This window comes from Bombus huntii, chromosome 9 (genome assembly GCF_024542735.1).
Source record: "Bombus huntii isolate Logan2020A chromosome 9, iyBomHunt1.1, whole genome shotgun sequence".
Taxonomy (NCBI): Eukaryota; Metazoa; Arthropoda; class Insecta; order Hymenoptera; family Apidae; genus Bombus; species Bombus huntii.
Window position 1 is genome coordinate 5,910,080 of NC_066246.1, and position 14,556 is coordinate 5,924,635.

The 14,556-nt window shown below is 47.2% G+C and overlaps 1 protein-coding gene across 1 annotated transcript in view; it reads right to left on the reverse strand.

Moving 5' to 3' along the window:
• Positions 1-14,556, reverse strand: part of LOC126869254 (uncharacterized) — a 221,037-nt gene that overhangs the window by 38,083 nt on the left and 168,398 nt on the right. The window contains exons 5-7 of the mRNA XM_050625527.1: positions 12,920-13,047; positions 7,711-8,673; positions 6,679-6,855 (exon numbers count right to left, since the gene is read on the reverse strand). Coding sequence (XP_050481484.1) covers positions 6,679-6,855; positions 7,711-8,673; positions 12,920-13,047 — 1,268 coding nt within the window. The remainder of the gene's footprint in view (positions 1-6,678; positions 6,856-7,710; positions 8,674-12,919; positions 13,048-14,556) is intronic.

A 14,556-nucleotide genomic window follows, 5' to 3' on the forward strand; every position in this document is an offset into this window, starting at 1 on the left:
TTCGGAGAACGCGGGCTGGGCGGTGCCTTGACTCGATCGCGAGCAGATTCCTCTAGTTGGTCGGAGAAACACAGCCAATTCGAAACGGCGGTAATTGGAACCGGTGTCCGTCTGGCTGCTGGAGAGATCGATGCCGCGACCCGCCCTCCCGTCAGGGTATATCCGTCCTGAAGCAGCCGCCGAACCTTTCCGGTGACGCAGCTGCACACCAGCCTGGAAACTCGACGAGCCTCGTTAGAACTCGCGAGCGAGGCAAATCGGTCTCCATCACGGATAAAAACGACCGCGTTCGTTCGGCGATTGTTCGCCGTCGATTCGGGCCACGGTGAAATATATACGCGAGGAAAAGAGTCTTGGAGAGTTTGGTCGGAAACCGGAGGATCGAGACGCGACAGACTCGTTCGATACCGGCATCGTTCGGCTTTCGTTGAAATTCCGTGGTTAGGAATTTCCAGACGATACGTCTGAGAGTTTAGGCTCGTCTGTTTCGACATACTTGCGAGTATCGTGGCTAAATAACCGCGAAAACCGAGCCACGGAATTGTTCTCTGGTAGGAGAGGGTGGGGTTTGTGGAACGGATGAGACTCGAGGACCAGGAAGACCGTGTACCATTTTCCTAATTCGCGTCGCTGTGAAGCGTCGAGCGGGAATTCAGGTTCGAGAGGTAGCGAAAGAAGAAGAATTCGTGGAATGGAGGAATCGACGAAGCGTGAAATCCTCGTAGTAGGAAATCGCGGGGATCGATGCTTCCGTATCGCTGATTCTGTGTATCTTGCGACGCGTTGTCGCGTCTGTTTGCGTTTACGCGGGATTGTAACGTGATATATCGTGACGGTGGACTAATTAGCGCGCCGCTAATAGCCGATAAAATACGGGGGGAAAGCGCGAAAAAGCGTCAAAACGGTCGCTAGCCGACGGCTCTCGACGATTGTAATCGCGTTTCGTATGTTTGAAGTTAATTGGATAATTAAGCGGTCGACGCGACTGCTCGACGTCGGGTACTTTGCGGGGAAAAACGCTACGTTGAAAGGTGGGGCGCCGCGGGATAAAACAAATTTCCAAGTAAGCAAAAGTATTGGTTGAAATTTATAACGAACCGGACGGGCTTTGCAAATATACGATCGATCGAGCTAATCGATCGGGCGACGCCAACCAAACACGCCACCCTCGCGGACAAATGAAAAACAAACTGTGCTTTCTCTACGAGAGCTAAAAATTATTTGACAGCAATTTCGAACCAGCGTTTTTGCGGTTGGCCTCGTTGTGCACACGCGACACGATTAAACGGCGAGTATACAAATAACGAGCAGAAGGACGAGGAGGGGAACGAAATTGCGAGTAAAAGTCGAGATCGTACCTTCTGCTGTTGCGTTTCGTTCCTTTTCTTCCAGACGTTTCTCGTCGCTGTGTGCACGAAACGTACGAATTGGAAACCGTGTTTGAGCGACTGTTACGCAACTGAAGCAAATGACAGAACGAATATTCTCCGCAAGGAATCGATTGTTTAGAGGGAGAAACGAGAGAGAATCGAGACGCGAAGTACCTACCCTCGGATGACGATAGAGAGGAGAATATCGATCAGCCATGACGTAAATAGTAATTTATCAAACATATGACGTTTACACGTTGAAAAATCTTCCCGGAATATAGGTATCGTATTTGAATTAGTAAATAAGTGATCGACAAGGGATTTCGACACGACGTCGTTTTGCCACTAACCTAATTCGTCACGCGTCTGACCTACCAGCGAACGCGAGGGCAGCAAGGATTTCCTGGGACGAGTGTTATTAAAAGCGTCCAAGCTTTGGATTATTATCGTTATTATTGCGTATATAGATGGGCGCAACGATCATTCAAACGCGACTACACTCAACCCACTTTCCTGTTAATTAAATGAAATAGCAAGCGGAGAGGAAGACGCGCATCTGCAGACGAGCGAACGTCGAATCCCAGTGGAAACACGAAACACTCCGAAACGGATAATTATCGTTTCGAATGACGAAACTCGGGATAACTCGAGCCACGCGTTCTCCGAATTTTCCTGGCTCGATGACCGACGAGATTCGTTCGTTTCGACTGGTGGAACGACGTACGAAGATGTACAAGCGTTAATTACCGACAACCGAGCTCGTGCTGTTGTTTCCCAAACGAGAATGAAAATAGGTATAAAAATGTCGAATCGAACGATTTCGGATGAAACTATTTTCCGCTCTCTAGTTACTTTATCATCGACGAACAACCGTTTACTTTTGCCCTTATCATCTAACACGGGCTTACACGCTCTATGGTTACTATGGTGGTGTTCTTAGGAACTACCTTGACCTAGCTCCAAGAGACTTGCGAACAACTTGTAGGTCCACGATGCACCAGCAAGTTCGATTAAGTAAACCGATTAAGGGCTTGCAAGGCGACGCGACGTGCTTGGACACCTAATGTAACTAGACTTGTTGAGTAACACGATGAATACTTTCCTAATTACGTTGCATCAAAGGATTCTATTTAACTTGCGCATACTACCAGCCACGACTTACAGTAGCTTGAATATCTTCCGAACAAGCAAACGCATGTTCGTATCTCGTTTGAAACGTACGATACTGGAAATGCAATTTCGTCGCTGGCCAAGGAACGATCGTTTCAGCGAACGAGGCCGGAGAAAGATTGTTTCGTAGCGCGTACCGAATCCTCGCGTTTTCGCGGGAAAAGGAAAAATGTAGGGCATACGGCACGTTCGCGGTCGGATTTTACTTTATATATCCGAAATCGATAGGGGCGCACTTTTGACGAGCACACTCGAACGTGCTCGCAGGTGCGCGGAGGCGGGCGCATGCCCGGACCTAGATGCGCGCACCGCTGTGAGTTATAATTACGGTGACCCGTTTGTTTAACTCCACCGATAACGAGCAACGATTTTGCGCCCACCTCTTTCTCCCCCTGTATTTCTCTTTTTCTTCTCTTGTCACTCTTCAGCGAACGAGAGGCGGAGGGAACGAACCGCGGAGAAAAATACACGAAATCGCTTTCACCCTGTCGATATCGAGCGCTAAATCTCAAAGCGTGCTGCCGCTTTTGACCGCGTAATTAGCGCGAACGCGGATCTGTCCCGTTCTGAAAGCTAATCGAGTAATAGTCGACTGCCTTCGCGAGCTTCGAGAGCGAGAGAAGTTTTCGCGAAAGCGCCTGTTTCCTGAGACCTGCGAAACAGATTGAAGCTTTCCTCGCGAACAACTGGGTTGTAGCGTCGCTGTAAGCGCTGAATGCGAAACGCTCGTTTCCGATGTTACGCCTAATCGAGTAGAAGAACGTTTCGGTGCCCCGACTCAAGTCGACGTCACGGAGTATGGATTATTAAACGATGACGTTGACACAGGTTCACTCAAGATGATCGATATTCTTTCAAGATTTAGCAAGCATGCAAAGCCATAACGTTGCGCGAACAAGAAACGAGAAGTTTCGAAGATGCAGCATCGATCCGACGAAAAGCAGTTATCCGATGAACCAAAGAATATCCGATAAAGTTCCATCAAGATAATGGAGCAAACCGACGAAACTTTCTTTCCCATTTCGAAGGCAATCTCTGCGGATAAGTCCGCCTTTATATCAAATTTCCAACGCCCTCGATCGACCGCTTAACTTTCACCCTGACGTGACGCATTTCGATGGATCGAATCGATCGATCACCGGCTGACTATGCAACGAGTGTATTTCGATTCTTTGCAAATTCCACCGTCAGGATGCTATCTTTTCCCTCTACTTTTTTTTCTCCGCGGAAGAAAAGGAAGGGAACAGAGGAGAAATTTATCGGTCCGATTTTTCGAATGGAGCCTCGACTGCTCGCAAGATCCTCGCTCGAACGTCGAAACGAGTTTCCGGTCCCGGCAGGCCGCTCCACCGAAATTGAATATATGAATGCGAAATTGCAGCGGCGCTCAGGTCCGTCGAGGATTCGACTTTCGAACCGGCAGAAAATAGCGACTCGTTAAGCGCCGCGTACCGCCCGGTCCACGGAGAAACACGGCCGAATAAGCGGCCGAACGAATTTTAATTAGAACGCGACGAATGGCGGGAAATGCGCGTTTGTTCCTCGCCAAGGTGAAAGCCGGCTTGATTACATCTACACGAATTTCCAATCCTACCTACATCGTTCGAGAACACGATGATTTTCATCGGCCCGATGAGCAGATACAGCCACTCTAAGACTGCTCTATCCTACCTTAACGAGACCAATACACGAGTGATACACGAATCGATAATTTGTGTTGCTTATTTTCACACCCATACTATTTCTCTCGAAAGGCTGCAACGTGTATATTCCTACGTGTAACTACGAGACGTCGTACCGAATCCATTCCTGTTACTTGTCACGAATATCGACTAATTGTGTTTGATCCTGGCCTCGCAACATTGGACACTGTCGAAGCGGTCGCCACTTCCAAGAAAACTCTACATTTGGTCCTTTTAGTTTTCTCAAGCACTGAAGCCATCGACAACGTACAGACAATAGACTGGGACGAAGGTAAACCATAGACAGTAGACAGACGACGATGACTTTCAGTTATAGGGTGCTTCACTGCTAGCGTGCGGATCGGGACTAGCTCAAATTATATTCCTACTTGTACACTTTTGTGTTAAAATATATTTTCTACTTTACAATTTATCCACGCGTTCCTCTGTTCGTACATCTAATAACCTCGACAGACACGAAAAAGAAGCTTCGTGACATCCTGTTTGTACGTAAAGCGTTTAAATGATCTCATGGACAGCTCCAGTATTGCGGAGAGTATGAAAACTAACGTAACGAAACCGTGGAAATATCATAGGACCGGTAAGATGGATACAACGACGAACAATTACCTGGTTTCGATGTCGCGCTTTTCAGAATCGATTTTTCGGCCGAGAAATCCATCATCCGCGTTTCTTCCGAACGGATCGCTGAACAGCGAGACACGATCGCCTCGCGTTGCTCGTCGGAGCGTAGGAGTGGCCGTTTCGTTCGAATCAATCACCCGACGGAACATCGATACGCGGGTAATCGCTGGATTAAAGGATAACCAAGGATAATTACTCGCCGTTCGATCCGGATGCAATCAATTCTCGATGCGTTATAGTTCGCGCTTACCACCCACCCTCCGGCTTTCTGTCCCCGCGATCACTCACATCCGTCTTCCTTGCTGTTGATTTTTTCTCGCGCTTCCAACGGACCTGACCTGACTCGAACCAAACGAAAAACAACGCGAGATCCAACGCTTAGGCAGTAGCCGCCTTAAAAATTTTTATTTCAGACGCACGGTAGCAAATGTGTAGTTTAAAGTTTCAAATAAAACGAACCATATTTCGTGGTATTTAATAACGTCACTCGGAGAAATTTAAACGTTGATAAAGCTGTTTTAGCTTCTCATTAAACACCCGAAAGATTGGTTTAGCCGGTACACGAATACGTTTCTGAAAAAATTGCAGGTTGTGCATTTTTCACGAGTCCGCGAGAATTTACAGCCGCTAAAACGGCGCGTATTTGCCGGTGGAATTATGCTGACCATAGTTTTCTTCTTGTTAACGTGGCGCAACTCGTCCATCCATCAAGTTGCACGAGTTACGAGACGGTCTCCGGGAAAATATGTATCCGTTTCGCAGCGGCTGAAGCCGTCTTTTCAACTCGCCGTCGACGCGCTTCCCCTCTTACGTCGGCAATTTCAACGTCGAGACGAGCCCTGGACGGGCGCACAGGCAAAATTATCCGGCGAATTTCGCGGTACAAACTCGTTCGGAACGTAGTAACGAGACCTCGTAAATTTTTCTCTTGCTCGCCGGCGTGAAAGTTGGCCGCGAAATCGATCGGACGCGGAATATCGCCGCAGCATCTCCGCTCTCTACCAGACTTATCACCGTGAAACTTTAATTTAATTTCGCCTCCGAGTCCCCTCATTTCCCTCCCGTTTCCCTCCTATCTACTCATATTATTTCCCGAGTCGCCGGATTTCGAACTTTAATCCCGACGAGCCGACGTAACTTTTCGGCCGGAATCCACGTATCTCGTCGTAGGGTCGACTCGAGATGGGAGCGAAATAAATCGCCGATAAGCCTCGCGTCTGCGGAAGTTCAATTGCCACCCGGCGGAAGCTTTCCTTTCCTCTGAGATACGCTTGTTTCCCGCGTTTTAATTAGAACGTGCTTTCATACGTACTTCGAGTCTGATTAAAGTGGATTTTTAGGAATCGAGCATTTCTGCTCGAAACGTTAGAATCGTTTAGATTTGTTTTAGAAAATCGTCGCTCGAGATGCATAGAGCGACACGAAAGTAACACAGTCCGCCGCCGCGTATCGTCCAATTTTCCTGCCACTTCCAAATCATTTTTTTTTTCAGGATTAAATTATCAGAGTGGCACCAAAAGTCTATTTACAAACAAAAGTCTATTACAAACATGTGTTTTACAACGACGCATCTTTGTACAAACATGAAACCTAATCTGTCAAATGCTGTGGTCTTTATCTTAATAGAACAAAATGGATCAAACGTAATTCAATGAAACAATATAAAACAAAAAATGTATTTCCTCGTAGAACGAAGGAAGCTTTTGGAACAACCTAATATTTGTACACCACGTTATGGTATCAATGTGTTTGCACTTTAATCTTCTCACCCTGTAAATGTACAATGGCAAAAGAAAAAGGTAGATACTCACGATTACGATCGTCCGTCTGGTTCCTCTTATGCTGCGTCTTATGACTGTGTCCTACGGGAACAGGTATCTGCTTCATGTCCACTAGATCACGATGTTCCGTGTCGATCAACGGATTCTCGAGCTGCGACTCGATCACCTCGAAGCTGGTCGAGTTGTCCGGATGCGAGATGACCTTCACTGTAAACGAGCAAACGTAACGGAGCATGGAGGAAAGCGTCCGCGCGTCTGATCTTTGATTCTAACCGCGTTTCCATCGGGTACGACTACCGCCGCGGAAATCTTATTCATCGCACGAAATCGAGCGACCTAGCTCCAAGCGGACTCTCTTCGATCCGTGAATATCGGCACGTGAAACTCGGAGAAAATGCTTCTCAAACGTTTTCAGGAATTTTCTGCGCGGCGCGAGATTAAAGGAGACCGACTTCTCTAGTTCGACAGCCTTTCGATTTCGTCGCTGCGACGGCCCAAGTAACTAGAGGAATAATAAAAAGTCGGTTACAATCTTCGCGAGATCGTCGCGTTAGTCTGTGCACAGAAGCGTATTTTAACGCGGAAATGACAAAGTAGGTAGGTTTTGCTCGAAGAAGCTTGCTGCGATTGATCGCCTCGTCCGGAAATTCGAAATGGTCGTAACTGTTTTTAAGATCAGCAAGCTGGCGATGGGAAAGCAAATTCGACGCAGCGGTAGGTCCGTTCAGCTGAAAATGCTCGGAGAATAATCGGACCGACACGATTAAGGGCCGATTCGATCTCGATAATCGCTACGCACCAGAAGCTCTTCGAACCATCGCGAATAACTGTGCCGTTGATAAAAATAACAAGTCGCTCAAGGGGACCGAGAGTAATTCGAGCGATTCACAGCTCGTCGATGAGGAAATGCATATTCGATGAGAAAAGCGAATGGAATGAGAGTTTGGAACGCAGAGAGGCGACTTGGTACTTTTCGCGTCCGATAGCGAGAATGACGGCGCTCGATTAGTCGAAGAGCCGCGATCGATGGTGTCTGGCGCACCTTGACACCGGTGTACGAACCTTGGTCGACGAACCCTTCGAAGGCCTCGCGGAGATCGAAGAGCCGGTCGACTGGTAGCGCGCCGATCCTGAACTCGTCATCGAGGTCGTCGTCGGCGCGATCGAAGATTGCCCGGTGCTCGTAGGTGGGTCTCGGTGCGAATTTCTTCGGCTGCACAAGGTCAGGCCTCTCGATACGTTTTGTCTCGTCCACGGTAGGCGTTGGACGAGCCGGTGACGGATAACTCGACCACGACGACGACGACGATGACAACGACGACGACGACGAAGACGAAGACGACGTCGCGGCGGACGGTGGTGCGGGTGGTGCAGGGTGGTGCTGGTGGTGCTGGTGGTGCTGGTGATGGTGATGATGGTGCAGGTGCGCGTCATGCTCGCTTTGGGAGTGCCTTGGCTGCAGGTGCACTGTGCTGGAGGCACGATCATGCTTGGACAACGTGGAAGAAGAAGAAGAAGAAGAAAAAGAGGAAGAAGAAGAAGAAGATGAAGAAAAAGAAGAAGAAGAAGAGGAAGAAGAAGAAGAAGAAGAAGACGAAGAAGAGCCGCGATCATAGAAGCTCTCAGGTCCCTCCATTTCACGATCATCCGTATCTTTCTGCCTGTACAGAGGCCGATGCTCGTCGTCGGTACCAGCACGAGCCTCCTGCCGGTTCTCGTGATCGGCACGAGGATCGTACGTCTCGACCACGAGGACACCGGGCCTGCCAGGCAATTCCGGTGCTTCCTGATGACGGCCGTGCTGATGACGATGGCCGTGCTGACGCCTCTGTCCCGGCTCCTGGACGTCGTACGTGCTCTCGTGGTCGTAGTACGAGGTGCGCGCGGCCCCGGGGAACAGAAAATAGGGGTACATACTGGTCGGCGGTAACCAGATCTCCTGGTAGCTCTCCTGCTGCGGGTCGAACGGATACAGGGCCGAGTCCGTGCCCGACAGGTCTACGGAGGTGGAGGAGGGCAGGAACTCTGTAACACAGAAGCAGAGACGCGGACGAGAACGGGGTGAGTGGGGTGCGTGATCGCATCGGTACACGTGCACGGACGGGTTTCGCGTGCTACGTGCTACTCTTGTGGTCGTGGTGACACGGTGATATCGTGGTTGGGTGATTGTGACGGTAGTGATGGTCAGAGTAGTGGATGAAACAGTTTTCGAAACGCGTCTGAAACCGGCGTTTCGGGGTTTGACTACCTGTGATCCAAGAAACTAACTGCTTGCACAGGGTGTTGCAAAAGCGTTGTAGCAAAACAATTTTATTGACCAAAAGATCGTAAGAAGCTGTACTCTAAACGTTTTCAAAACACCCTATTCTATCGTTAGCTTCTTCGTCGATTCTTACGTTGTCCGAAATTCACGCTTATTGAAACGAGACAAGCAATTGTCCTCTACGATGCACGATAAATCGGTAACCCGCAAATTACTCCAGCGATAGGTTTCCTGTCGCGAGCCATTACCGTTCCCGAGTCGATTTTACGTAAAGCCGTTGAACCTCGTGACGCGCAGAAAGAAGAATCACGATCTCCCTTAGCCGTTCGTCATTGGTGGAAAGTTGGCAAGGAACGGCAAAAGAAACCTCGAGGTCGACCGTCGATTCCGATTACGACTTGGTTCGTTTAACCCTCTACTTCTGGCTTCTTCTTGATCTTTATCTCGAATCTTTGCCACGCCGCGCCGTGCTGGCCCACGCGGGGCGAAAGGAAAATATTGGCACCGCCTGAAGAGTCTGTCTCTTGGCGCAGTTCGTAGCGTGCAGCTGCTTGCAACTGCTTGGAACTGTTCATCCGTATGCGGTGCTGCGAGCTGGTAAGTTTAAAGGGCAGCACCGGTTCTTTCTGTCGGATGAAAGGTCTTCTTTACCCTTCGGGGTCGCAGTAGTAGGATTAAAAGGGGGTTGGTTAGGTCGAAAGGCCAAGTGCTATAGTTGGAACATGACTTTTCGCGATAAATATTATCGACGTTTTTCCTCTGTTCGTAAATATTACAACGCGTCACGAAGGAAAAAGACAAAATGGTATCGACGATTTTTTATCTTTGGATTATTCACTGGAGTAATTTGTAGGTTATTCTGAATATTTTAGTTGCTTCTTGTTTTTTTTTTTTTTTTTTTTTTTTTTTAAATCGACGGTAAACCTAGAGGAAATTCGATCGGTTCGTTTGAGAGTATTTAGATCGAAAAGAGAGGAGTTAGAGAGGATCGAGTAGCGAGCGACGTAACAGAGAGTAGAGAGTCATGGTGGGCGATTAATCGACGGGCATGCGAATTTCAGACAGAAGTAGAAAAATACGAGCATGCAGGTTGAAAACGTGCACGATGTCTAGAAAAAAAGTTGCTCGTGCAAAAGTACAGCATGCGGTGCATAATCTCCTTTGCGTTCGCGCCCGAAGGCTTTCGGATTCTTATCCGCTTTCATCGAATCGCTTTTTTTACGTTCGCGAAACAGAACGCGAATCTTTTTCAGCTATCTATCGATTCGTAATTAGAAAGCTATTTCATCGAACGGAGAAAAGGACAACTTGGAGAAACTGGAATGTTACGTAAGAAAAGATATCGATCGAATTAGCTGCGCTCGATTTGCTTGATTCGTATCGATAACTCGACGTCTGGAAGGAGACGCGGCGAAAAATCGACGATAAAACTAACAATGCGGCGTAATAAAAAAGAAACGGAAAAAAAGAAAGCAAAAAGATATGGTAATTTTTCTCGGCGTCGTTGGCCTCGCGTGTTTCTCCCGGTACAAAGCCGATTCGAGAATTCCCACAGAGAGAAAAGCATTCGTTCTGACCCAGTTCGATTAGACGATCGAGGACTCGAACCTGAAGAGAAGCGAAACGCGTCGAGATTGCGGAGGTTCGCGTATAACCGAGGAAATCGTGCGGATCGATCTCGAAATGCGGATCCTTCGGGCGGAATGCGTACTTAGGGGGTGTGCTGGTGCTCTCGTGCACACGTTCCTTCTCGTTCGAGGATCTCGAGGCTGGATCCAGGCCTTTTTATTCTCTCCCATCCGTAGCTTCGCAGATACTCGGCTGGCGATTTTTCGACACCGCAAGACGAGACGCGACGCGTCCAGGATCATCGTTCCCGTTCCTCTTGCTGTTCGGCTGCACGATCGATTCGTCATCGGTCTTTTCATAAACGCGATTAAGATTCTTTACGTCGATTAGAATAATCTAGGAAGAAAAATGGCGTCGAAGTGAAATCACGAAATGAGATGGTCCAACGATTGAAGCGATTCCTCGACGACACGTGTCTCTTGATACCGTTTGAACTGCGTTCGATCGGAAATCCAAACTTGTTGCATCACCGACCGTAGGAGAAGTTTCGATCGCGTTTACAAGAATGTTCGTCATAGCAACTCGCGAACTGCAGACGATTTATTCGATTTGCCGAGATGCTCGATCGTATAAATAAAACCTGGAAAATAAAGCGAAACAGCACGCTAACCTTCCGTTTGCTCTGCTTTCCTTTTTAAGAAAGGAAGTGATACCGAGATGCTCGCGGAAGCTTCGATTTCTGTTTATCAATCGCTCGACGCTCGAATTCTCAGAACGCGAATCCAGGTAAATTCGTGGAAATCGTAAAGAGTAGCACCGGTTTATTCGACGGCAGGCTGCGTGGCGACTCGCAGCTCGACTCCTCGAGGCTGAAACGTAGAAAATTGATTGCGCACCGATCACGGTCGTTCGTCTAATTGTCAGCAACGGAAAATCAGTTCTCGCTCGGCCAAACGCACACTTATAAAGGAAAGAAAACAAACGCTTGCAGGTCGCACATGCGCCTCGTGTGACTGGTGTACTTACGTAGTAACGCACTAAAATGTAATCCTTTGCTTATTCGCGATGTTACAAGAATCGCGAATTGTTACGCTGTCCATCGTGGACGAACGAGAGTTTTGCAAGTTTTACAAGTTACGAGAGTTCCTTTTCATCGGAAACTTTGGCAAATTACCCGAATTCGAATAGCGAATTACCATCGAATCCTGAATAGAAAGATGAACTGAGAATTGAACCGAAAGGGAGGACGCCGCGTCTTATCGCAACGACGATCTTCGATCTGTCGACGTTGATCGTAATCGAGGATAAAAGGAGACATATTTTCACGGGCGAAACGATGAAAGGAGAGGCTAAAAATAACCAGTCGAGTGTCATTAGACTCGAAGGTATGGAAGAAGAGATGTTGCTGGAAGGGAACGGGATTTCAGTGAAATTAAGGTCGAGCCTGCCACGCGATGAAATCCTTATCTACATCTCGATACCGGTGGCCTTTGGTTAATTAAGGAGAAAGGAGCTTATCCGAAGGAGGCTATAACGTCGTCCCACGAGCCTTAAACACCGTGGTATCGCTGAGAGTAATTGCTCCGTCGAGCCTTTCCTCGTACCTTTTCCTTCGACGTCGACGCAACGGGGAAAAATAACGAGGCCGGAAGGCATCTTTCAGACTATCTCTAGTTTTTGGGGTTTGTTTACGACGAAACTTCTCACCGTAGTCGCATTTTAGTTGCTTCCTTGTGGTTGTTTCGGCGAAAATGAACTTACGACCTGGTTGCAAGTGGGCCACGGAAGCTGCACTTGTGCGGATGTCGATAATTCGTAGCTAATTGGGTATAATGTAATTTTGTATTTTGTATTTACGTAATTTTGTATTTACGTTGGTATTCGTTAGAGCGGAAAAATTCATCGCGTTTCAATCCAAGATCGACAGCGTTGATTTCGTTATCCGCAGCGTACACACACATCGATCGAAGAAAAGGTAACAGACTAGAACAGAGTACTTCGGTAACAAGATACAGACAAACAGGTAAACAAGGGAGACGGGCAGTCGAACCTCGCAACGAAACGGACGGTAAAGTAAAAGTGAATTTGTAGAGTGTCATGTACATAAAAGGAAAAAGAAAAAGGAACAATACACACGTTTACTTCACAACACCAACAATCGTCTTCCACAAGGGTGCGCTAAAGTAATAGTTACGATTAACCAACGTTACCACGTATACTCGTTCATTCAAGATTACCAAAATATAATTGACACGGGTTCAGTCGACACAACGAAACAGAGAATAATAATCGATAGAAGCAAGTAATAAATCTCGTGTGTACGCATTGTTACAGATGCCTGCGTATAACGTATCACGTTCACACGTACACATAGAGATATACATACGAACGTAGAGAAAAATTAGTTGCGTTTAAAAACAGGCTCGATTTCATACTCACCAACGCACGGATTGTGATTCACCATCGAGAAGATCCTGTCGCAGCGTCTTTTTATGTGGTTGTTTGGACAGATGCAACCGAACATCGGGGACAGCCGCAGCTGGGTCCAAGAATCGTGACAGGCAGTGCTGAAACACGGAAAAATAGACGTACAATACTATCGTATTAACCGCAAAGCCACTGTTACGAAGAAAATCTTAGAGGTTCCTAGTAATCCCTTGACGGGAGGTGGGATCTCGGAGAAAATCGTGGAAATACGCTACAGTGGCCGAACTTTACAGGGCAAAAGTAAAGAAAGGGCAGAGCAAAGGTAAAGTCTGCTAACTGTTCTCAAGTAAACGCGTTCGAGTTCGAAAGTCAATTGCCGAGAGCTCGCGTAAAGTTTCCCTCGTACGTTCCTCTCTGATGGCGGAAAAAAAAGAGGAGAAGGTCGGACTTGTTTTAGCGCTCGATCGCTTTTCAAACAGGTCACACGAGCTGGTCGGTGTAACCGCGATCGTCTGACGCCACTTCTGGCCTCGGCCAACTGTGATTTGTAACTGCAACGCGCAACTCGACCGAGCCGAAGCAACGAAACTTCCCAGCCGATGCTCGACCGGCGATCGAACGAATTTGCGAATTTAGCTACGCGTCAGGTACCAAGTATTTCAAAATACCGTACGAAACAATAATACTTTGGGTAAAGTTGGAAAGCTGCGTGACTGGATCGAACGTCACGTTAATACCGTTTACGCGAACTGCATAACAAATTAATCAAGCATTAGTTGGTAAGCGAGGCAGTTTTATAATTATGGAAACGGTCGGTAGTTTCGGGCAAAATGGGTGAAAATGTCCGGCTGAAAGTTTAATCGCCGGATAATTTCCTTTCGCTCGCTAACAACAATTGCCAATAACGAAATGTTTACCGATGGAAATCAAATCGAATATCATTAATTGCACCCTTAAAACCCGTATCGAAAGGCCAGCGTCAATGGGACATTGCGTTCGCTCTTTTGGCCAGCGAATTTAATTAAAACATCGTTATCGTTTGCCATTTTAAAAACCGGCTAATAAAACTTTAAAAACCGATAATCTCCACGGCAAATGTCTTTCTCGTAACGTGGTTAACTTGCTTAATTGAAACTCGAAAACTCTCGGAGATCCACGGCCACGGAACAAAATAGAAACTAAGAGTTATCATCACACGTTGGTTTATTCAAAGTGGCAGCGAAGCGCGTAGTAATAGATTAATCGATTCGTATGAAAATTAGAGAAGCGGAATTCGTGTACGTTTCTGTTCGCTAAGCTCGACGAAATTCCGCTGCAAATACGATTAGATCACTGCTATGCTTAGAAGCAATTATACATAGATAGATACAATTATTGCCGGTATCGTGTCAATGCCACGCGATTATAACGCACGACTTACAGTAAAAGTAGACGAACAGACGAATTCGTGCGCACTCTTTAGGAGCTTTCGGCTTCCGTTTCTGCTAATAACCTCAATTTTCAATCACGGAGTTTAAGATAAGAATAGAATAAAATAAAAAATGTAGAAGTCACCAGCACGTCAAGTACCTTCAAGCTGTTTTCTAAATTTAATATCGACATACGCGAAGATAGAGGAGAAAAATGAAACGAGGTCAGACGCGATAGTT